Genomic DNA, 25,842 nt, shown 5'->3' on the forward strand with positions numbered 1-25,842 from the left:
GAACGAGGAAAGGTAACAATGCAAAGTTTTACACACTTTTACAGTGAACTGCATGACTGCAACTGCTCCTTTAAAGGGATATTTCACCCCAAAATGAACATTTGGTCATCATTTACTCATCCTCATGTTGTTCCAAATGGATAACAAAAGATGTTTTGAAGATTGTTGGGATCCAAAGAACATTGGATCCCATTGAGGAAAAAAAATAAAAAAAATTCTCAAAATATCTCAAAAGAAATATTCATACAGGTTGGAAGGTGAGGGTGAGTAAATTATAACAATTATCATTTTCGTGTGAACCGTCCCTTTAAGCAGTGTACAGTTGTCCTGATTTGCTTTTTGGTGCCAGAGCGCGCTTTACAGCTGGAGAACAAAGAGGCCCTTAAAATGGTTATTTGTAATGCAAACAGCTTCAGTGATTCAGCAAAGAAACACTACGATATTTTGTCCTCCATTAATAAATAGCCAATCTTGAAGACAATCTATGACAGAATAATACCACCAGCAAAGAAAACCCATTCTATGATGCTGAAAGGCAGTAGACGCAGAATAATTCGATTCCTCAGTTAGGTCAATTAAATGTTATCAAAACTGTGGAAGTTGCACTCAACTAAAAAAAAATAAAAAAATAAGGCAGAAAGGTTTGAGAAATCAATCTCTCAAGCTTGATAGCTTTAGGTAGTTTGTTCACTGACGTAAATACTGTAAACAGAAACTGCAAGTGAGATGCCGTACTGGGACATAGTGAATTCATTTAATCAGGCTTCAGGCATGCCTCAAGGGCTCCATAGAGGCAGAAACACCAATACTTGCACACCATGATACTTTTGAAGACTGTAGAATCTACATTGTAGAATGTAAACATGGCAGAGCGCTGCAGTGACTAAACATCTTCACCAGGATTAGTTCACCCCATATTGAAATTTAGGCCATTGCTTACTTCCCCTCATGTTGTTCCAAACTTGTTTGACTTTCTTTCAGGGAACGTAAAATGAGATAATTGGAGACTGAGGCTGTTAATCTGTTTAGGGTCCCACAATTTCCATGTTGCTGAAAATGTGGACAAATCTTACAGTATCCAGAATTTACTGTGTAATATGGCAAAATTTAGATGATGAATAATCACAATTACGATGTGGACTAGTGTATTGAATATTAAACAGCAAAAAGACTGCCATTTAAATATGAAGTCTGCATGTTCTACGGGTCTTTGTGTGAATGAGCAGCACAGTTTACACTCAGGCATGCGCGATGCTTGTGGTGTTTTCAGCGTCTGTTGTCTCACTATACGAGGACATGAACACATGAATTCACTTCATGAGCATTTCACCATTTCCTTAGACATTTGGGAAACAATAAAATGGAATTTGGAAATAAAAAATAAAACAGATTTCATAGGGTCCTTATGAATTCCACAAAAGGGATCATATGTGGAACAACAAAGTCATCATGCAATCAAAATTTACTATGTTAGTGCACATTACTAGTCTTGTGGTGAACAATTAACCCATGCAAGCTAATACACAGAAAGAAAAAAAATAAAAATTGTCGTAATCCAGTGCTTCCCACACATAGACTTTACTTTGACGGGCCGCCCACGTATAATAACGGCCGCCCAAGTATATTCGGAGACACATTTTTTCTTTTATTATTTTTATCCTCTTGTACTTTTATATCCGCGCAAGATAATGAAACCATCCGCGATCGATTAACTAGTCATTTCGTACCTACTCGTTATGTGCGCGTCAGAACTGTTTACTCCCGCTAACATTCAAACGGGCGCTGCATTTTGCAAAGTCACAAGGGGGCGCTGTTGCGCTTCTACACATAGGTTCTACAAGCTCACGCAACAGAGCTTCAGACTGCTTCAAAGTGATTCTCAATCAATGAAAAGCGCAGATTTATGCCAAGCGATTGCTAATGAACTCATGTTGATGAATTATTACATGTCTACTTTATGGCCTTTATATAAAATGTTTTAGATGATTGTAAGAATCTGAAGGATCAGCCTGCAATAGTACAGACATTTCAAAATAAGAGTACCTGTGTATTTCGGTCTTGTTTATAATTAAATGTCACACGCCAAGTTTTTTTCTTTTTCTTTTGGGCATTATTGGTATTTTGGTTACACTATAAATTGTATTTAATTTGATTTCCATTTAATTCATAGTAAATTACTGTAGTCTCCCCCACAGAAAGAAAAGACTAAGAACATTATTTGGCACATATATTATTCATTTTATAAATTTTACTAGTAAAATCTGTGTCCCATTCACTGAGAGAGACACTATATGACAGCAAGGAGAACATAGGAAAATGTAAACCATTTAAATGCTGTAATTTTGCATAATTTACAATGCATAATAATGAATAATATTAGTATGTAATTAAATGTAATATGTTATGTAATTAAAATTAATTTCAATAAATAAAAATACTGTTAAAAATCACACATTGTTTGTTTGTCACATGTAGTAGACCATTTTTTGTGCCGTGGGTAATAGGAGGATTTTTCGCCCGGCTACCACCGCAAGTATATTTCAAACCTGTGGGAAGCACTGTAATCTTTAACCAAAATCAGAAAATTTGCTGGAATGGCATTCATTTTCTAATGAAGTCAGTTTGACAGCTTGGGTAGAATATCCTTAAAGGATTAGTTCACTTCTGAATGAAAATTTCCTGATAGTTCACTCACCCCCATGCCATCCAAGATGTTTATGTCTTTCTTTCTTCAGTCTAGGGCTGCAACTAACGATTATTTTGATAATCGATTAGTTGGCCGATTATTTTTTCGATTAATCAGATAAAAATCCTAATTTGATTTATTTTTATTTTATTGACAAAAAACCTCACTATTGCACATCCTGCCCAATGTACTTCAAACAAATGTGCCAACTGAATGCTATGAAAACATACAGTGATTTATTACACTACCTGTCATAAGAAAGAGAGAACACAAATATTTTAGGATTCTATCAAAAACTTGTTTGAAACTAAAAATGGTATTGCCATTTATTAGAAAAATAACAAACTGAAACAACTAAATAGTTTCTAAATAATATTCACACATAATATCCCCCCAAAAAAAACTAGAGAATCTGAAAAAAACAGCTATGAAGTGTTTTACTTTTTCCTGCCTTTCTTATAAAACAGTAAAATCAAAAATTCATGGATAACAACAATAAATATATTGTAGCATTAGAAATACTGCTGTAACTAAAAGAGCTTACACATACTGGTGGATTAATCATTACAGAAACATGAAAAATTATTTTAGTAATCACCAGTACTGATAGTTTAGGCTGCCCTGACCTGTGGCACAAACCATAGTATCAGATGTCCAACAACTTTAGCACTGTATATAGTGAATATAGTTAAAATCTCTACTCTACATTAAAAATGAAGATAGTAATAAAGATTATAAAGAAAAACACAAACTTAGTTAACCAACAGGCAAGATAAATGTTTTGCAGTAACACACATTCACTCTGGACACAATCACCTCTTAATCCTGTAATATTGGCTATATTCAATTAGTTCTCCCTTTACAGTTACTACCATCATAAAATACTTGAACGACATGTAGACTTTTAAATCTAAATTTAACTTTAAACAACAGATATTTCAGCAAAATGAAAATTAATATTCAGTGCAAAAATGATCTCCCTCTCTCCCGGGTTCCGTCTGTCTGACGCGGGTGTGCGTGTCGGTGCTCATACAGTAAAGTTTGAAGTTTAATGCAGACTGTCAGGACGAGCCTTTATGCAAAATGTAAATGCTCATGTGAATTCGTAACATTTACAGATAAGGATATAGCAGTAGAATGAACGTTTTGCGCTGAGGACGCAAGCCATTACACTAATGCATTAGCTTAAAATAAAGAGTTCTCATGTTTTGATCAGCTTTAATCTTGTACCTTTTCCACAGCAGCTCACTCGGTTTCCTCCACTATTTTTAGATGCATTTTTGTCCATAGAAATGCGTTATTCAGTGCAGTAATTTGACGCGACTGGCGGAAGCCTTCCGTGCACGGTGGGTGAGCCAACTAATCTATAATGAGAATCATTGTTGATGATTTTCATTATCGATTATTATCAATTTTATCAAATAGCTCTTACAGCCCTACTTCAGTCAAAAAGAAATTATGGTTTTTGAGGAAAACATTCCAGGATTTTTTCTGCATATAGTGGACTTCAATGGGGTTCACCAGCTTCAAAGGGCTCTACGAGGAATAAGGGTCTTATCTAGAAAAACGAGGGGGGGGGGGATATATTATATATATAATTTTTTTTTTTTTTTTAACCACAAATGCTCATCTTTCATATTCATCTTGCACTAGCTCTGCGATCCACAGAAGTACCGATCCAGTGTCTGCAAAGCAAACATGCAAAGATTAAGCCAAACGACCTTTACAAAAAAAGGTAAAACAATGATATCGGATGATTTTGAAGTTGGTGGAGAAAATTAGATGAAGTTTTTCGCCCTACCGCGGTACTTCCACCTATGTCACGCGTGACCTTTCAATGTAATGCATGGCTCATCACAGAGCAGTGCAAGACAAGCATTTGTGGTTAAAATAAAAAAAATATATTTTTTTTTAAATGACCAATCGTTTTGCTAGACAAGACCACTATTCCTCGGCTGGGATCATGTAGAGCCCTTTGAAGCTGCACTGAAACTACAATTTGGACCTTCAAACCAGTGAACCCCACCAAAGTCCACTATATGGAGAAAAAGCCTGGAATGTTTTCCTCAAAAACCTTAATTTCTTTTCGACTGAAGAAAGACATGAATATCTTGGATAACATGGGGGTGAGTAAATTATCAGGAAATTTTAATTCTGAAGTGAACTAATCCTTTAACCACTCCCCTACAACCTTCAGTCTGCTATGAGCAAGAGACGGAGAGGTGCGCTAAAATAAAACCCCGCCCTCTATTTAATATTCCGTTTCACTTGGAAATGTGTCACAACACTGAAGTCAAATCAGTTGCAGGCAGCTTCCGGTTAATGCAGACTTAAGGTGACAACATTTGCATAAACTATACCTATAAAGCCAGGATGAAGAACAAACAACTAATTTAGATTTTTGACCCAAAGACACATTCTTTTTAACTCTTTTTTTCCTAACTTAAAATAAAGTCAGTAAGCATGTTAACATGCACATTGTTCTGATTAATGTCTATTTTCTGGTCATGTCTTTATTTTAAATAAGATGTTTAAATGCTCCACAGCTATTAGAACATTCCTGTATACATCAGAATAATCCAAATAAACTTTTGTTTATTATTGCAAATTCTTGTCCTACTATTCTCTTCTGGAGAGATCCTCACTCTTGCCATTTGTTTAGTAAATTGTTTAGTAAAATGAGATGAATTGTAAAAATAATGAACTGCAAAATGTAGATCTTAAGACTCCTACAAATGTGTTAAAGTCTCCTCCTCATTCCAGAAATGTTCTTCTATTCCTGCTTGACTTTTTACACTCATCTATATCTAATATGACCCAATATTACTTTTGTTTGGGGATATTTTGAATAAGGCACTTACATCAAGACATATGCCAACTGTCCATTTCAGATTTATAGATTAGAAATCTTCATCTGGTTTCCAGAAACCAGGTTTTATATGGTTCTAATATATAATACATTTAATTTGATTGAGACTGAAATATTGACTTGATTTGATTTGATTGAGACTGAAATATTTGTGTGCAAGTACTGCACGAATGCTGAAACTCCAGCCACTGAACAAATCTCCACATGTCACAAAAAGAGAGGGTGTGCTCCCATGGTCCTTTGTGTTCTGTTAAGTCAGAGGGCAACCAGTGACAATAGTCTGGCTCTGAAAGCATGTGGAAATGCTTCTTTCCCATGTGTCAAAGAGGCACAAAGTCAAAACAGAGCTCATAGAGTGAGAAAGCACATGATCATCTAATGTTGAGTGAACATGACACCAGTTCCTCTGAATCATCTTCACCACACAGTGAGATCCCTTCATTTTAAAGCCAATTCAAAACAAAGCCCTTAAAGAAGCCCTTCAATAACTAACCCCCATGCAGCTTCCCATACAGTTCTGTGTGCCAGGCTCTTTGACATGGAAATTAAAAAGAGGGGAGGGCGAAGATTGCAAGTGTTAGCTGCTTCTGAATTAAGGTTGTTCGTGTTATGTTCGATGACTATTTTGTAGTCCAGAAGCTCAATGCGATATTCTAATAGAAAATGATCTCTCGTCTCATTGTCAAACAGTCAACAAAATGACTTCAACAGCAATGAGAAGCAAGTGTAATCAGAGATTTTCAAAGTTCGATCAAAAAGTTAATCCATGCACCGCAAAAACTGTGACATGATGAAGTGTCTAAAGATTTGCCTTAATGAGAGAAGATCTGAGTAAAGCCTATTGAGAACAAAACAACTATGAGTAACGTTAGTGCATGATATAACACACCGGAAGGTATATGAAGTAATTCAAGAAACAAAAATCACGCAGTTTCGATTCAAAAGTTTTCATAAAACAAAACAAGCAAATCTGTTTCAAACTCGTAACTTACTGTGATGGTAACTTCATGCTTTTTCAGTCGATACTTCAAACTCTTCATGTTTTCTCTTTGGTTGAATAAATAAAATGTAGCGTGTAGATTAGTATTTGGATAAATTACAACAACAGTTGAGTTTTACGGTTTAGTTGGATAACACAAAAACAACTTTTAACGTCTGACAACACACTGCGATTTTTCACCTGACGCGAAACACCACCAGGCTTATCGGGACCCGTTTCCTTACTGACAACTCCGTGAGCCAATAGTAGAGAGGCATAGCAAAATGAATTCTGTTTTGGCCAATCAGACGGCAGAGGGGGCGGGACTTCCTCGTGGTCCTAGCAGCGTTTGAAATTATAGCAGGGAACAACAGGAGATGCTGTTGTGCGCCTGACGTCATACTTACCTGGAAAAGGGCTGGACTTTGTCTCAGATTGAGGGCTTTGAGAGAGATAGTGTGGAAGATATTTATTTGATATCAGCACCTGAATAGCTTTGGGTGGAGCAAACATTTCAGGAAATAAAAATGTTATGTCCGTAATAGCTAGCCTATGTAGAATAGTGATTTTCATCATAGCCTATAGGCCTACTGATTACAGTGCAAATAGTTTATGATGATGATAATGATATTTTCATTGATAACTCTTGTTTGAGTTTGTAGTAATCGCTGGTGCAAAACTATAAATGACAATCGGAGCTACACTTTTTTTTTTTTTACAATACCAAACAAAATGTTTATCGTACCTTTCATTTTTATCTGAATACATGTTTAGCATTGGTTATATTTATGCCACTTACTGTAAGAGATGTGTTGCCCCCTTCTGGACACGAAAAGAACAAGAGAACCGAGAAGCTCGTTGATGAAACTGGTGACGGCATTGCGCTATGACACTGTCACATTACAGTAGAAAAACACAACTTTGTTTTTAAACATCAGTCCACATGATAGGCTATGCTTCCCACTATTTATGCAGGGAGATGTTTGCATGTTAATAATTTGCAATTATTTGAAATGATTTGAATGTATTTCTGCAACAAATGTATATTTTGCCATAAAAGTTGTGTATTTCACTATTGCACTGTTCTCTCTTTATTTGGCACATCTAAATACATTTATATATTTACAGTAGGCCTATATAAATTGAGAAGCTCCTTTGGAGCATTGTTGGATTTTTTTTTTTTTTTTTTTTTTTTCTATGCTTACCATAGATTTTGTCCAGGAAGCGAAAGTGAGAGATTTAGAGGAAAAGGCCTGATTGTCCTTGTATAAGCTCTCAGGTCAAACTGATAAAGTTATTTAGCAGGAAATGTAACTCTCTTGCTGACAATTTTTGGTTCCTGGACAAAGTACTGTCACTGCAATATTAACAGAACAATTTGGTGAATGACTACGGTTTATTTATTAATAATCTGCCTCTGAAAGATTGCTGACAATCATTGCTTATACTATGATTTCTAATAATCGATAAATAAAATATATTCTAAATAATTTATAATGACAGAGGATTAACCTTGATGTAACATTCACCATTTGGGAACTTCATATGCAATCATTTTGAGTCAGGACAAATAACTGATCAGTGTTGTGGTCAAGAAAAAGTATTATATCTTAGACCATCACTAGATTTTTACAAATTGTGACTTGTCATCAAGGATGACACTAAGTGTTACGACACTCCTGTAGGCAACATGTGTGTGACCTTCAGCTGATAGTGAGAAATTTGGTGAGGTGGATTTTAGCTGCAAGGAAGAATAATTCAGTCCTGTCAACTTTAAGCTTGGGGAGGTTATCAGAGAGGGATGTGGACTATTTGAGATTGAATGAGATGTATAGCATCATGTTATCATTCCACAGCAGTAGTCATGAAAGGAAGAAGCGAGCCTGGCTTCTAGTTTCTCACGTTGGAAATAACGGGGTTTCTGATTATGTTAAGTAGGGAAGTGAGATGGTACAGCACCAATAATGATGTTTTGATATCAGAAGAGAGAAAGAGATCTCCCAGTGGAGCAGGGCTTGGGATGGGATCAAGAGGGCAAGTTCCCAAGGTTTAATGAAGTGCTTAAATGATCTTCTTGTCTGAAACAGTCTTATAAACAAGCATGACATATGAATGCTGGCCATGGTTATTGTAGCTCAACATCAAACAGATCTTTCATTTGCCTATGCAAACAAAGTCTAAGCTTAATAAGCCCCTTAATTGTTTGAAATAATTTCCTAATGGATATTATGACCATAGACTCAATGGATGCTGAAAATATGATTCGATTTTGAAAGCTTGTTCAAACAATTCTATAGACTTTTATAGAATTTATTATGAGTCATTGTCAGACTTTGAAATCTCACAACAATCATCAAAACACAGACATCATTAAATGTATTTCACCTTTCATTTAAAAAGATCAAACAATCAGGCCTAATAAGAATAAGATTACAACAACTGAGATAACTGTACAAAAATGCAAGCAAGCCAATTATAATACATGCAATATACAGTACATTCACTTCTACTTTTTGGTTTATATTGTTACTGAATAAGTCCAAAGGCAGACAGCAATATTAGTGAAATGCTGTGGGCGGAACTTAAGGGGGCAAATTAAATTTTAATATGTGTAAAATTCTTATCTAGATCATAATGGGAATATGATGGTGTGCATTAAGATATGACTATTATAACATAACTCCTAACTCAGTCTGTAATAGGAAACCCTGTCTCCACAGGAAATCCTGTTAACAGTGGGGATCTGATTATATCAGCATACTGAGCGGGAGACCAAAGTGAATTTTATAATATTGACAAACATCCATAGGCAATAGATTTACATCAACACAACACAGTAATGTAAATCCTGGATTAAGGTCCCATTCCATACCTCCACATAATGTGACCGCATCACATGAAAAAGGCTTGTTTTAGTAGCAGCGGTACTGGTCAAAACAAACAGGACCTTCAATGACTCATGCAGAATTTTTCTTTCCATTTCAAATATTATTTAAATGACATTTAAGTGCACACATAAAATGAGAGCAGCAGAGTTATAGGAGCCATATCTGTGCCTACTGCTTTGTTTTTAAAGGATACTTTTGGTTTGGCTTCAGTGGAAAAATATTTGCACTCAAAAAAGATTGTTCCTCACAGTCCGTTACCCTCCACAGTCTGAACACGGGAGTGTGACGTACTGTATCATAACCAACAGGACATCGTCAAGAGCATCAATTCTGAGCCGGGTGTCCATTAAAAGGCTCCTGTGTGAGTGTGACGGTAAACAGCAGCAGATGTACTGTCTTTTCAAATCTTCCAAATTGCCTGCAAATGACCACCATTAGCTTACTATGTAAGTGATTTAAAGCAACCACAATTTAACAAGACGTTAAGTATTCTCATCGGTCATGAACCTGATCGCCCCTTTCTGGGTAATTAACTGCATGCCGCAGAGCTGTCACTTCTACGGCATTCAAGAACGTGTTCTGAAGAAACTGATATGGCCTTGCTCGACTAAATGAAACATTTATGCTTTTTGCTTAATGAATTGCAGAATGTTTTGATTCACAAAGCTCTGATCAGGATGGATAGTGGTATCTTGGCTGAGAGCTTTTGGGAGTGTCTGTCAGTAATGCTAATTGAGAACGAGACAAGGATATGAGAAGCACTGCGAGAGGGACATGCAGATATTTTTTTTTAATAATTTTAAATGGCTTATGATGAAAATAGCAACATAGGGGAGACTGAAGCTAGTTGTCATCACAATGCTTACCCTGATTAATCTTTCTCAGGCTATTGAGTTTCATCATGTTGTCACAATGGAAGGCTTCTCAGCTAAATTTGAACAGTAAAATAACTAGCAATGCAAAAAAACAAAACAAACAAAACAAAAAAATCGCGAAATTGCAAAAATGTCAAAAGTAGCCTACCCTACAATAGCAAACCAAAATTTTGGCCAACAAATATTTATTACGCTGTGTAACAGGGCATGACATTTATGCAAAATACTCTTGGCTGAAAACACAATTCAGCCTTTCGGTTGTGTCAGTGTGTCTAATTTTATTAGTCCACTTGTTACCCCAACAACTTGTACTGTAAAATATGATATTGGAATTTGACTTTGGAGGATCAAATTCACAACAAAACATTTTTAAGAAGGTTTTGAACAATGTGTATGAAACCAACATACAAAAACACAAACTGGACTTTTAAATCAAAGCCTAATACCTACTGAGGCACAATCCTCCCAGACAACATCCCTGCTCTCTTATATATTCTGTGTTTTCTAAGTCAGATTTTAATTTAACATTCAAAAACAATATAGGCTATAGGCCTACACAATTAATTGAGATCTAAAGTGCACAATACTGTATTATTATTATTATTATTTTTTTTTAAATCCTCAGTCATTAGTGCAATGAAACTGAGCCACTAAATTTAATTATAGCTGCGTGTTTAGTTTGAAGTGTTGGTTTTAACGCAAAAGTAATGTAGGCTAACATTTTATCTCGATTAGCCTATTTGAAAACAATGTTCCACAAGAACACCAGACATTCACACAATACAATTGACGTACAACAAACGCATACTGTTGAGGCAGTTCGCCCAAAATAACAAATCTGTCATTATTTTGGCTACTCACCCTCATGTTGTCCCAAACCTGTGAACTGACATCTCCTTTTGAGCTCCACTGAAGAAATAAAGTCATAAAGGCTTGGAAAACATGAGGGTGAGTAAACAATGACTCAAAGTTACATTTTTTGCTTATTAAACACATTTGTTCCACAGGATTGAGTCTCGCGGGGTGCGCGTGCACTTGTTTCTCAGACTCGGAGAAACAGGTCCTTTAGTTTTTTCCTGAACTCTTTGCGCATCAGACAGTAAATAAATGGATTTAAACAGCTGTTTGCGTGCGCCAGACACACAGTCACCGGAAACACATAGGTATGAACGATATAGTACGACTTATCCCAGTACACCGCATTGAATTTCACCAGCACGCCCCAAAACGTTATGGCATGATTGGGCATCCAGCAGAGGAAGAACGACAAGACCACTATGGTGACCGACTTTGTGACTTGCGTTCTTCTTTTGGAGTTGCTCTTCATACTCCGTTGTCGGATGAGCCTCAACAGCAGCAGGTAACTGATGGAGACTATTGCCATTGGCAAAATAAAAGCAATTAGTATTTTCTGGAGATGATAGACTGCCAACCAGTACTGTCCGTCGGGGAACCGCAACAAACAAAGTTTTTCGCCGGCCACGATAGTGACTGTGGAGAAAATGGATGTTGGCGCGGTGGCTACGGTGGCCAGAGACCACAGGACGACACTGACCCACCTGATGGAGCAGCTGGTCTGTCTGCTGCGGTCCTTCAGAGCTGAAGCCACTGACCAGTAGCGTGTGATGCTCATCGCGGTCAGGAAGAAGACGCTCGCGTACATGTTCATCACGGTCACTGACAGGATGATCTTACACATGGCGTCCCCAAACGGCCAGCTGAAGTCCAACGCCGTGTCCACGGCCCAGAAAGGCAAAGTCAACACAAACTGGAAATCTGTCACGGCCAAATTGAGGATGAAAAAGTTTATTTTGGATGTGCGTCTCTCTCGTCTCACGCGTATAAAGAAGAAGACCAGCAGGTTGCCGATCAAACCTACTACGCAAACCACCGAGTAGGTGATGGAGATCATGCACCTCAGCACCGGACTCCCATCGGCGGACACATCAATGTCTTCCAGGCTTTTAAAGCGATCGCTGATGGATCTGTTGATTACACCACTCTGATTGCTGTCTCCCATTGTGTCCAGCGATTTCACAACTTCACTGTTGCCCATGACGACAGATAATGTACTACTAATTAGGCTATAGGTATACACTAGATTCATATGAACTCATCTATAATTAGTAGGCCTGTTGTTTAATCACATTAATTACTTAATTTTAGGCTTTTTTAACTGATAACTGACAAAACGTCACTCATCCTTCATAACTACGCAGACAAGTTCAAGGAGCAAAAACTATGAGCAGTGAGGACAATGCGGCGCGCTCAAGAATTTATGTCAGCCGCTTTTTAAATGTTCCCGCCCATCGAGAGCAGTGATTCGTCTTCCCGTTTGATTGACAGGACGCCGCCGAGTAAACGTATACAAAACCTTGATCCGCTTTTGCTGTATAATTTATTATGCTTATACCTTTATAAAATAACAGAGTAATGCTAAAGAACATATACTAAAGTAATTGTTTAAAAAAATGTAAAAACAAAGCACAACTTCACAATTCAGCTTTCCTGTTAATACTAATATAATTATGTATAGCCTAATATTATATAACATTACAAGATAATCATGACATAAATATACAGTCTTGGTTACAAATATTTTCTTCTTCTCAATAGTTTGCGGCTTATTAAAACGGCTTTGGTTTAGGTTTAAACGTGTGCAGTTTCAAGAGAGCAGGTGGATCTTGACATATTGGTAAGTTTCCACTGCCATCTGCTGTTCACATGTAGATTTACACCACTTTTTCACAACCGCTTAAAGGCTTTGGATTACATGCTTAGCACATTAATACAATAATACAGCCTGAATGAGAGGATTCGCATGAATCGACGATGTGTTCGAGAGGATTTGTTTTAAAGTTAGGAAAGATTTAAAATATGTGGCATTTGAGACACCATAATTATCAGAATGAGTAGAGAGTTCGAAGTTATAAGAGTTTGTTGGTTAGCCTCCTTACATGTGGGTTTTATCATTCATAAAAGACAAACACACTGAAACATTTCATGTCATCTTAAATCTGCCGTAGGCCTGTGTGAATTGAAAATGGGTCGAAGTTTGTTGCCCCAGATACAGTTGTTTCTGAAATATGAACAGTCACCTGGTTAGTGCTCGATTTAGAATCCTCACCTTTCCACAGATTGATTCAGGCTTGTCTGACCTTTATTACTGAACAGTATGCCATTCAACTCAAATGGCTTACAGAATGAGTTACTTTTCAGTGAGCAAGCTAAAGTAGCTGAGCTATTCAGCTCTAATGTAAAGGAGTGAAAGTACAAATTCTTAAAATGTCCCAAAAGAAATATAAAAACTTATATATATCATGCATCTCAACCAGCTTTTTTTTCCATCAAGACAAAAAGCCAAAGTTAACTCAATGCATTTTATTACATCTAAATGTCTCTACATAAACATGTAACATTCAATAGGTAAACAATTTCTTTCAATGCATGTAATAAATATTTTTTTCACTTAGTACTTTATACAAACTGACATTGGTCTACTGTACAATATGTGTTCCACATCTTAAAAATCTTTTTTTTTCTTTTTTTTTTCTCATAAAACATGCCACATAGACACAGAGTGGATGAGATTTAAGGCAGTGAGCATAGATGTCAGCTTACTGAAATGGAAAATAAAATAAACTTGGACTTTGACACCAAGTCCACTCATAACACAATTCTGCATCTAAAATATATAAATTAGTTTGTTGTGAAGTTGAGGATTCAACTTTAACATATAAATGCACATCACTGGAACATCCAAATTTGCACAATGTTTGCCCTACATCAAGAACAAAAACATGCACACACGCATTCATACACACATTCACACACAACTTATCCCTTTATCAATCATAACCAAAATCAACAAATTAATGAAAACTTGTATTCTGTTTGTCACTGAAGCTTTCGTCTATATCCTTGGTAACAAACCGACTATGAAACAAAGGACAAGAACTGTCTAGATTTACTTGTTAAAATATAAAGTCAATAATTAACACTGCTGGAGATCTAACAAGTAGTCAATTTGGTAACAAGGGTTTTGCAATAACAGCGTATGTACTTTTGTCGCTGTCATTTTTATCTCGTTAATTACCTAACCAATTACATTTTGAACCAATCTTAAGAGTCAAGAGACAAATTGACTGATAAACATCTAATGCTTTCAGAAGAAATGTTTTTTAAAAGGAGGTTTAGAGGGCAAAGGAAACGGAGTGAGACTCATCAGTCTATCAAACAATGCAAGACACGATAGCTAGATTCTGTCACAGGCAATTACCCCAGTCCCAAACCCAGTTAGGCTTTGAAAAGAGTTCTGGTCAACAACACTGAGAGAGCCACACCAGCAAACACACGCGCACATGCACACACACACACCTTAGTCTGTTTGATGTAAGTATAACTAAAAAGAGATTTGAACTCTTTCTAATTTAACTTTTATTTTTCCAACACATTTTGTCAAACAATATTTCTCAAATGATTTATATCTCAATTATTTTCCTCTTTTAGGGTCAAGCAGCACTTGAAAGGACATCCATTGGTTACTCAGTAGGATTATTATTTTTTTTAAACTCCCAAGTCTGTAGATAAGAGCTCTAAATCTGATGGGCGCCATGAGGAACAGCTTAATAGAGGCGAAGTGAAGTACAAGAAATAACAGGCCCAGTCTTTCACATGCAAAACACACTCACACAAGGCACACATGACAAAACGGTAGCCGAAATGAGTGGCTTTAGGACTTCCCGCACAGCAGCAAGCGCAGATGACCTAACAGACAACTGAACAGAGACCTGCAATGTCAAAACAAACATCTATGAGCAAGTTAAGGACACACGCCTACACCGAAGACACCATAACCTCACCATCTATGCCACTGCTGAACCTCCAAACAAATGATTCCTTCTGAAAAATTCAAACGAGAGAGGGACGGAGGGAAGGATAGAAGAAAGAATGAGAGAACAATCAAGCATGGTAGCCACAAAGAAAGAGTAAATCTTTACTTTCTACACAAGGTGTACATTTAAGTTCACTGAACTCACAAGCTCTCACTCTAAAAACTTCAACACTAAAAAGTGTTCTTTTGGCATCGAGCAAGAAAAAATATGGATGTAAATCTGTTAGAGAATTACATTGTTTTAAAAACAGTCATGAATTACATTTCACATAAGAATTATGAGGTCAGATATTGTCAATCTGTAACAATGCTTTTACTTCCAGTTGTTAACTTGAAGGAGAAGGAATGCTTCTTAACAGCCCACAAACTTAAAGGGATAGTTCATCCAAAAGTAAAGATTCAGTCATCATTTACTCACCCTCGTGTCGTTCCAAACCTGTGTGTGTGACTTTCTTTCTTCAGCGGAACACAAAAGATATTTTTAAGAATGTTTCAGTGGGGTCAAAAACAATACTGGAGCCCACTGACTTTCATTGTATGGAAAAAACGAACACTGAAAATATCTTCATGAAAGTGGTGACGAGTGTTATCTTTGGGTGAACTATCCCTTTAAAAGCATTATATAAAATAATCCTGCATGTTTAGGGGAAATGTGATTGGCAAAGACATGTCAAGTTTTGCTGGGAAGAGAAAAGAACCAAGGGTCCGGTAGACGGTCCAATCGCAGCCATTGTGCCCTGTGGAATCAGACAAAATATAGAAATCACAGAATATGATGGGGAAAGGATATAAAAAGTGTTCATATTATGTTAAAGGGGTTGAGCCGAAGCTGTGAAGGGAAAAACAGCGTCAGTTTCCAAGGAGCTAAAACCCAAAGTAACTTAGCAAGCCGTGTTGGGCGAAAACTCTTTCAAGTTTACATATACATTAGATAGCTAGATAGATAAGTATATACAAAAGTAAAACAAAAAATATATTTGTTCTCTGTACACGGCAACGATTATCATCGTTTACAAAAACGCCCTTCGGTCATCCTGTATGTCCCTTTTTCTTCCCAATGTTTGGAAGTCTCTTCAGTCAGTTTCCCGTGGGAGGGTTCAGTCCTGGGTCAGTCTAACGAGATGACGTCTGGGACGGGTCCGTAGATGGCAGACATGGGGGCCGATTCGGAGTTGGGGAGCGGGGCGGGTGGATGTCCAAGGCTTTCCCGTAAGCTGCTGGAGGACACCAGGCTGCTGCCGGTGCTGCTGCCGTTGACGTTAATGGGAGGGAGGTTGCTGCTTACAGGGGTGGAGGGAGGGTCCAGGAAGAGTTGAGACGAGCCGTACGGGAGGAAACGACTCAGGAGGAGGTCGTGATCTTCCGATGCAGACGCAGCCGCTGCCATCACCATGTTGTAGTGCTGGAGGGACACAGCAAAAAAATGAGTCAGGTAAAGAGAAAACAACCAATAGATTAGCAGTATCTGTCAATCACAACGGGCTGATAAATGTTTGGATTGTGTTACCTGATGATTCTCCCCTTGTAAAAAAGGGAAAAAGTTGAGATCTGTAAGAGGAAACGGAGACAAATGAGTACATTGAAATTGAAATGAGCACATTTCCCACATTAAACATTCTTCTAAAGATGGTTGTGTGTTGTACCTGACAGGTCTGTGGGCGTAGAATAGTAGTGGCGGTAGTCCTGAATGAGGGGAGGAGGTGGAGGAATGTAATTGGTGTCCACCTGAGGCATGCTGGGTGTTCGGCTTAAAGGAGATGCTTGTCTGTGGAGATTTAGCACCCTATGAACACACGCCAACAAACAAGTTAGCTTGAGAAAAGTGACTCTTTTGCATTATTTATGGATATTCAAAGAGAAATATGACAAATATGTTTTACTGAAATGATCATTTACCCATTATCCATCTGAGGAGAGATGCTGGACAGCGAGGGGCAGCTCTTCTTCTGAGGGGGTTCTTCATCTTCCTCTTCTTCAGACGAGCTGTCGAGAGTCAAATCAATCACCTCCACTTTTTTGCTGTTGCTTCCACTGTTGCCGTTCGTTTGAGAGTTTTGCTCTGACACTGTATGACATCCACCTGATCCACACACACACAGAGGGGTTGTAAACAAAATAGCTTCAGGGTGTAGTTCAATTTATACAAGTATGACATATTTCAGGAGAATTAAAGGGTTAGTTCAGCCAAAAATGAAAATAATGTCATTTATTACTCACCCTCGTGCCGTTGTACACCCGTAAGATCTTCGTTAATCTTCGGAACACAAATTAAGATATTTTTGTTGAAATCCGATGGCTCAGTGAGGCCTGCATAGCCAGCAATGACATTTCCTCTCTCAAGATCCATTAATGTACTAAAAACATATTTAAATTAGTTCATGTGAGTACAGTGGTTCAATAGTGGTTAATATTATAAAGCGACGAGAATATTTTTGGTGCGCCAAAAACACTGCTTCAGGAAGCTTCGCAGTGTTATGATTCTTCTGTGTCGAATCATGATTCGGGATCGCGTGTCAAACTGCCAAACTGCTGAAATCACTTGACTTTGGCGCTCCGAACCGCTGATTCGACACACTGATTCATAACACTCCGAAGCTTCCCGAAGCAGTGTTTTGAAATCGGCCATCACTAAATAAGTCGTTATTTTGTTTTTTTGGTGCACCAAAAATATTCTTGTCGCTTTATAATATTAATATTGAGCCACTGTACTCACATGAACTGATTTAAATATGTTTTTAGTACCTTTATGGATCTTGAGAGAGGAAATGTCATTGCTGGCTATAGAGGCCTCACTGAGCCATCAGATTTCAACAAAAATAACTTTATTTTTCGTTTTGAAGATTAACAGAGGTCTTACGGGTGTGGAATGGCATGAGGGTGAGTGATAAATGACAGAATTTTCATTTTTGGGTGAACTAACCCTTTAAGGTCATATTCATTATTTTGCCACCAGATCAGAGATATTAATTTCACAAGCCCCATTTACACCTGGCATTAACATCAATCTCAGGTGATCTGATCACAGGTGAACAGTGCCAGCTGTAAATGGGGTCCAAAATATTTTTTGGACAATACCATTGTTCAAAACTTTGAGGTGGGTAAGATTTTTTTTAATGTTTCTAAAATGTTTTAATGTTTCATTCCAAAACTGTGGAATGATCTGTCCATCGCTATTAGATCAGCCAAATCACTTACTACTTTTAAATTGAGGTTAAAATCACATCTGTTTAACGCTGTGTGTGAACTTCCTTGAAGGGGTTTCAATTGCAACAGTGTCTGTTTTATGTTTGTGTGTGAATTTTGTTTTGTTTTTTAAATTTATTTTTTATGAATTCATGTCGCTTGTGATAGTAAAGCACTTCGGGCAACTGGTATTGTATTAAACTGTGCTATATGAGAAGAAAAAGAAAGAAAGAAAGAAAGAAAGAAAGAAAGAAAGAAAGAAAGAAAGAAAGAAAGAAAGAAAGAAAGAAAGAAAGAAAGAAAGAAAGAAAGAAAGAAAGAAAGAAAGAAAAGTCTCCTATGCTCACCCAGGCTGCATTTATTTGATCAAAAGTACAGTAAAACAGTAATACTGTAAAATTCCTGTGATGGCAAAGGTATTATTCTTGTGATTTTCAGCATCATTCATTACTCCAGTCTTCAGTCACATGATCCTTCAGAAATCATTCTAATATGCTGATCTGTGCTCAATGTCTTATTATTATCAATGTTGAAAACGGTTGTGCTGCTTAATATTTTTGTATAACTGTGATAATTTTTTCAGCATTCATTGAAGAATAGAAATTTCAAAAGAACAGCGTTCATTTAAATAATTTTTTTCTAACTATGTAAAAGTCATTACTGTCACTTTTGATCAATTTAGTGCATTCTAGCTAAAAAAAAAATAGAAATAAAAAATAAAATCTTTCAGACCCCAAACTTTTGAACTGTGTAGTGTATATTTGAAGGTAGCCATAAACAAACATGCCCACGCCAACATTACTGCTAAAGAACCCTTGACCGCAGCAAACAACCAACTACTTGCCAGTCAATCATTGTGTCAAGTATGGCTTTAAAAGAAAAGTCTGCTGGCATTTTTTCTTACTTTACTCACAGAAAAACAATGGCAAGTGCTGTATCAGGGGTTTTAAGAGGCTTTTCACCCATTCTTAATTTTCAAGAATGCACTCAAAACGCCTCCTGCACCAGTTCCTCAACAATATGAGGAGATGATCATCAGTGACTTAAACTTACCATCGATGCCATTGTATGAAGCAGACACTTCCTGCACTTCCTTTTTCGACCTCATGGGGGCCCAGCTGCCATCTTCCTTGAACTGGATTTCATCACAATCTAAACAGCTGTTAAGAATCTCCATAAACAACCTAAGGATGAACAGAGAAATGGTTGGGAACAAAGGAGAGATAAGAGAAGAAAGAAAGAGTGAATTCACGAATCATCTACTCTCTAATGCACAGCTGGACAATTTCATGCAAAAGTTAAAATTATAATAGAAAACTAAAGGTGCGAGTACTGCATTACTGCATTTAATTATTAAATGAGTTTCATGTGCAGTTCTGTTCTATTAGTGTTGTGCATACCCGTCAATGATGAGATGTTCATAGGGTGCTTTTTTGTCACAGACAGGACACACCCATGTGGGCTTCTTTTCATTCATCTGGATGTAGAGTGTAGCATCAAAACACTGCAGGTGTGAACACGTCAACGCCCGACACGGAATCATTAGCCGCATCTTTCCCAGCTGTGTAACACAGGCAAAAGCACAGACAATCATGGAGAAATTAACACACAGAGACATCCCGTATGGATACAATCCAGACAAACACACACACACACACACAGACACACAGGTTTGTTTTGCTACCTAAAGTGAGGACATTCCATACACCTAAACCTACCCGTCACAGAAAACATTCTGCATTTTTACATTTTTAATAAAACATTGTTTAGTATGTTTTTAAAGCTATTTTAAATATGAGGACTCAAGAAATGTCCTCATATTTCATGTTTACATTGTAATACCAGTGTAATACCCATGTCATTATACAAATTTGTGTCCTCATAAATCAGAAAAACGCACGCGCACACACACACACACACACACACTCACACAGGTTTGGAGATAGACCAAAGAATGAAAAGAACAAGAAGTGAAACACGAACAAAACTTATATAATCATGACAATATACAACTGACATTAAACAGTCTAACTATTTTAGACAGATTTATGAGTCATAATATACAAAACATTCTGAATCTGATTTCATTTTGAGCTTAAAATCAAAAACATCTGTCTTTGTTTTGTGTGATCTTTAACTACTTTGAAACATTAGAATCCTAAAAAAATATAACATTTTGGTTCTCATATGGTCTTTGTAAGGTCCTGCAGCCGGCTGCAACAAACCTGTTAAGCAAAGAAAACCCTCTGATCATTTGTTTCAGATTGTAATTAAGAGTTTTCTTAGCTTTAGAGGTTTGTTGCAGCCGGTCCCTGGGCTTAAACTAACAAGTAGACATTCAAAAATATACAGTACTGTGCAAAAGTCTTAGGCACCTTAGTATTTTCACACACACACAAAAAAGTTTTAAACCAGTTATTTATATCTTTTGTTGTAGTGTGTCAGTAGGAGATTTCAGTTTACATTTTCAAACATTCATTTTGCCATTACACTGCGTTCCAAATTATTATGCAATTGACATATCAGTAAGATTTCAGTACAATAAACATTCAGATTTTAGTTTTTCTAAGAAAATGTTTGTTTGTTTATTTATCCATGACTTTTTAGATAACTGGTATCAATCTCAGACAAAATAATTTGCCAGATCTATGGAAACCCTACTTAGAGGTTGTTCCACATTATTAAGCAAGTCACAGTTCTCATGCAATATGAGGAGGAAGAAAGATCTTTCTGAAGATGAAAAGCATGAAATGGTCCAATGTTGTGCAAAAGGCATGAAAACAATTAATATTGTGTGAAACTTAATGGAGATTATCGAATTATCATAAGATTTGTGAGTGATTTAGAGCACAGCAGAACTCGGTCAGATAAAGGCTTATTAATGAAAGTTCCTATCAAAAAAATGTATTGTATTAAAAGGGCAGCTATAAAAAAGCCAGTGTTGAGCAGCAAACAGGTATTTGAAGCTGCTGGTGTCTCTGGAGTATTGAGAACCTCACCATGCAGGCTGGCAGTTGTGTGTAAAGATGCACTTCAGCCACTCCAAACCAAAGCTCACAAAGAGAAACATTTACAGTGGGTGTAGAAATACATTTTCAAACAGTTTTATTGTTGTGGTGTTTTTTTGCAGCATGGGATAGTGCATAGTGCATTGTACAATAGTGCATTGTACTATGCACTATCCTCCTTTTTATACTATAGCTGAAAATGGCCAGTTATGAACTCCACATATCTTGCAAAAGTCATTTTAATACCCTCCATCTCACTTCCTAGTATTCCAGCACAAATCATCACCCACCAGCTCCTTGCTGACGTCACGGTCTTGTTGGAACGTGGTGGCCATTCACCAACCATCCAGAAATCCATCCATTTAGACCATACATTGTAGTACGGCATTAGTCAGTGAATAAAACTATTTAAAAATGAGTCTTCATGTATTTCTACACCCACTGTAAATGTTTCTCTTTGTGAGGTTTGGTTTGGAGTGGCTGAAGTGCATCTTTACGCACAACTGCCAGCCTGCATGGAGAGCTTCTCGAGACTCCAGAGACACCAGGAGCTTCAAATACCTGTTTGCTGCTCAACACTGGCTTTTTTTATAGCTGCCCTTTTAATACAATTCATTTTTTTGACAGGAACTTTCATTAATAAGCCTTTATCTGACCGAGTTCTGCTGTGCTCTAATCACTCACAAATCTTATGATAATTCGATAATCTCCATTAAGTTTCACACAATATTAATTGTTTTCATGCCTTTTGCACAACATTGCAACATTTCATGCTTTTCATCTTCAGAAAGATCTTTCTTCCTCCTCATATTGCATGAGAACTGTGACTTGCTTAATAATGTGGAACAACCTCTAAGTAGGGTTTCCATAGATCTGGCAAATTATTTTGTCTGAGATTGATACCAGTTATCTAAAAAGACATGGATAAATAAACGAACAAACATTTTCTTATAAAAACTAAAATCTGAATGTTTATTGTACAGAAATCTTACTGATTTGTCTCTTGCATAATAATTTGGAACGCAGTGTAATTGTAATAATCCAGTGAGAGAGGAGTCTGACAACAGCCGGTATGATCCACACGGAGATCTGATCTCACCATCATCAAATCTGTTTGATTACATGAAGAAACAGATGAAACTGTGACAAACCAAATCCAGAAGAACTGTGGCCGTATCTCCAAGATGCTTGAAGAAACCTGCAAATTTGCCTGTAAAACTATGTGCAAGTGTACCTGGACAAGAGCTGTTTTAAAACGCAAAGGGTGGTCACGCCAAATATTGACTGATTTAGTTAATAGAAGTTAATTGATAAATAAAATCTATTTATGACATTATTTTTGAAAGCATCCTCACTTTACAGTATTTTTACACAAGTGCCTAAATCTTTTCACAGTAGCTTTGCAGGCAGGTTCTTCAAGCGTCTTGGAGACGTTGCCACAGTTTTTCTGGATTTAGTCTGTCACAGTTTTCTCTGTTTCTTCATGTAATCCCTGATGGACTCGATGATGGTGAGATCAGATCTCCGTGTGGATCATACCGGCTGTTGTCAGACTCCTTGTGCATACAAAAATCTCACTGGATTATTACAATTAATGGCAAAAGGAAGGTTTGGAAATGTGAACTGATATCTTCTACTGACACACTGCAGCAAAAGATATAAATAACTGGATTAAAACTATTTTTTGGGGTGAAAATAATAACATGCCTAAGACATTTGCACAGTACTATACATTACCGGATGTGTGTTTGATAAAATGCTTACCGGACATAATAATGAAACTCTTAGGCTGGTGGTTGCTATTTCACTGTCAGGGTCTGCCGTTAACTTTTCCTTTACTGCAGGACATGAGCAAAAGCACACATTAGCAGCACAAAACCCACAGTGATCTTTACAGCTGCACTGCTATTAATACATGTCTGCGAGTTATTAATACAACTGGAGAAATACAGTCCCATTTAACCTGGCTATAATCAGTGTTGGGGGTAACGCATTAAAACAGAAAAAGGAATCCGCACAACAAACAAATTCAAAGTTGATGTGCTGATTCCTTTTTCAGTTTTTTCATGTTTCATAAACTGAATCTATGCACCCAAAAAATATTTTTCATATATAAATTGGAGGAGAACATTTCATATTTTTTGCCAGGGGGTAACGCATTACAGTTAATGTGAGTTAATCAGATTACTTTTTTAAGTAGAGAGTTAAGTAACGCATTGCTTATTACCTTATTATAAAATATCTAATTAAAAACAAACAAGCCCATCCCAGGAGAGAAAAAGTGAAGCAACACATTACTTTCCATAAAAAGTAACTAAGTAACTCAACAAGTTACTTTTTTTTTAGGGAGTAATGCAATATTGTAACGCATTACTTTTAAAGTAACTTTCCCCAACACTGGCTATAATAAAGGACCAAACACTTCATACCTATTACTTCATACAAATTCATACTGTACTGTACACTACCATCCAGAAGGTAGGGATTAGTAAGAATTGTATTTCTTTTAAATGAATGAATTAATATTTTTATTCAACAAGGATGCATTGGATTGATTAAAAGTGACAGTAAAGAAATTAATATTGCTACAAAAGACTTTGATTTTAAATAAATATTGTTCTATTGAACTTTCTATTCATCAAAGAATCCTGAAAAGGAAATTTTTTGTTCAGTTTATTGTTCATTTATTTCCCATTTATTGACAGACACCTCTCCTGTACTCATGTTGAGAGAAATTGTGAGTGAGGTGCAAAGGCGTTGTGTACACTGTGTAAACATGATGATAATTGTAGTTCTAGATCTAGACTAAATGTGAGCATGGCATTTACTCATCTCACTTGCACAAAAATAGATTCAGTATTCATCAGAATTAATAAAAACAGGGACATGCAAACTCAGAATATTACACAAACCTGCACAAACTAAATGTTAATGTTCTTTCGTTCGGTTCCACATGAAAGCCTTAAATGCATGTTTGAGCAGTCAGTTTCCACAAAATATTTAGCAGCTGTTTTCAACATATAATAATGAGAAATGTTTCTTGAGCACCAAATCAGCATATTAGAATGATTTCTGAAGGATCATGTGACACTGAAGACTGGTGCTTCAGAAATTGTTTGAGCTGCCTTAGGCTGATGTGCGTGTGTTCAACAAGGGCATCAGGGCTTTCTTTCAGAATTAATAAGCCTCTTCAGACAGTTTATAGGTTGATGCATAAAATCTTTTAAAGTATCATGGAAAGTTTGAAGGGCAGACAAGAACGAAGAAAGAGCAATCTGTGTAAAGCAGAACTGTCAGTTTTTAGAGCAATCCTAGATTAACTCAGTTCTATCACACTATGCTATATAGACTAAAACATTCTGGTATATATACACAATCAAGCTATCAAGCTCTACTTGATAGGTTTAAGAAAATTATTATTGACTGCAGTCCATGGAGAACAATTTTCATGGTTTTAAATTGGATGAAATAAGATGCCAACCATTTATTAGGCCACAGTATAGTTTATCTTTGGTATGAGGAATGGGCAAGAGGACACAGAGACTATTTCTGTATGAATTAAACTAGCACTAAAAAAAAAACAGAGCTGTTCAGTCGCTGAAATCCTTATTTGACAACTTGTTCACAAATTAAACACAGAGGGCCCTATCATAAACCCAGCGCAATGCGACGCCAGGTGGAACGCAAGTGTTTTTTGCTAGTTTCAACCCAACGCAGTTATCATTTTCAAGTCCGGCGCTTCGTTGTTTAAATAGCAAATGCACTCGCGCCCATCAGTTCACCCATGGGCGTGATGGTCTGAAAACGAGGTGTGTTCAGGCGCATTGTTGGCACATTGCTATTCTGAAGCAACTGAAAATGACTGCGCCATTGACCAGCTGAAACCAGGTCTAAAGTCAATGGCACAGTATTTTCTATTTTTTGTTATTTAAAGGGCGCGTTAGCAATATGCGCCTATAGGCGGGTGCACAATCCGCCATGTAAATAGCGAAACCACCATGGTGCAAGTGCCGACCATTTTTTCTGTTGTAAACTAGCAAAAGTGGATTCGGCCATGCCCTAAGTGCATCTGTGCCATGTGCTTCAGACCATGTGCTTAGATCATTAAAATAGGGCCCAGAGGCTTCATAATTGACATTTGAGGCAATTAGGTTTTTAGAACTAAACGTGAAAACCTCAAGTAATGTTAAACAGACCTAAAGTACAGTTCAAAATTGTGGGCTGCATTTATTTGATCAAAAATGCAGTAAAACAGTAATATTGTGAAACATTATTACAATTTGCAAAAATTGTTTTCTATTTTAATATATTTTAAAATGTATCTTCCTGTGATGGCAAAGCAGTGTCACATGATCATTCAGAAATCATTGTAATATGCTGATTTTGTGCTCCAGAAACATTTTAACAGTTGAAAACTGTGATGCATTTTTTCAGGATTATCTGATGAACAAAGTTCAAAA

At 36.9% G+C, this 25,842-nt stretch overlaps 3 protein-coding genes across 4 annotated transcripts in view; all 3 read right to left on the bottom strand.

Annotated features, from left to right (window-relative positions):
- The window catches only part of uacab (uveal autoantigen with coiled-coil domains and ankyrin repeats b), a 65,742-nt gene extending 58,915 nt beyond the window's left edge, over positions 1-6,827 (bottom strand). Inside the window, exons 1-2 of the mRNA XM_048184487.1 lie at positions 6,736-6,827; positions 6,548-6,602 (exon numbers count right to left, since the gene is read on the bottom strand). Coding sequence (XP_048040444.1) covers positions 6,548-6,602; positions 6,736-6,812 — 132 coding nt within the window. The 5' untranslated portion in view covers positions 6,813-6,827. The remainder of the gene's footprint in view (positions 1-6,547; positions 6,603-6,735) is intronic.
- A 2,003-nt stretch (positions 6,828-8,830) lies between these two features.
- rxfp3.3a1 (relaxin family peptide receptor 3.3a1) lies at positions 8,831-13,564 on the bottom strand. The gene has a single exon (XM_048184492.1). It carries the CDS (start codon positions 12,402-12,404, stop codon positions 11,340-11,342), a length of 1,065 nt encoding a protein of 354 aa, XP_048040449.1. The 5' UTR covers positions 12,405-13,564; the 3' UTR covers positions 8,831-11,339.
- A 1,700-nt stretch (positions 13,565-15,264) lies between these two features.
- pias1a (protein inhibitor of activated STAT, 1a) overlaps positions 15,265-25,842 on the bottom strand; it is a 53,328-nt gene continuing 42,750 nt past the window's right edge. For both annotated transcript variants that reach the window (XM_048184489.1, XM_048184491.1), the window contains exons 8-14: positions 23,147-23,220; positions 19,775-19,935; positions 19,428-19,558; positions 17,088-17,271; positions 16,835-16,974; positions 16,699-16,739; positions 15,265-16,593 (exon numbers count right to left, since the gene is read on the bottom strand). In XM_048184489.1, the coding sequence (XP_048040446.1) occupies positions 16,300-16,593; positions 16,699-16,739; positions 16,835-16,974; positions 17,088-17,271; positions 19,428-19,558; positions 19,775-19,935; positions 23,147-23,220 (1,025 nt within the window). In that variant the 3' untranslated portion in view covers positions 15,265-16,299. The remainder of the gene's footprint in view (positions 16,594-16,698; positions 16,740-16,834; positions 16,975-17,087; positions 17,272-19,427; positions 19,559-19,774; positions 19,936-23,146; positions 23,221-25,842) is intronic.

The sequence above is a fragment of the Megalobrama amblycephala genome, linkage group LG3 (assembly GCF_018812025.1).
Source record: "Megalobrama amblycephala isolate DHTTF-2021 linkage group LG3, ASM1881202v1, whole genome shotgun sequence".
NCBI lineage: Eukaryota > Metazoa > Chordata > Actinopteri > Cypriniformes > Xenocyprididae > Megalobrama > Megalobrama amblycephala.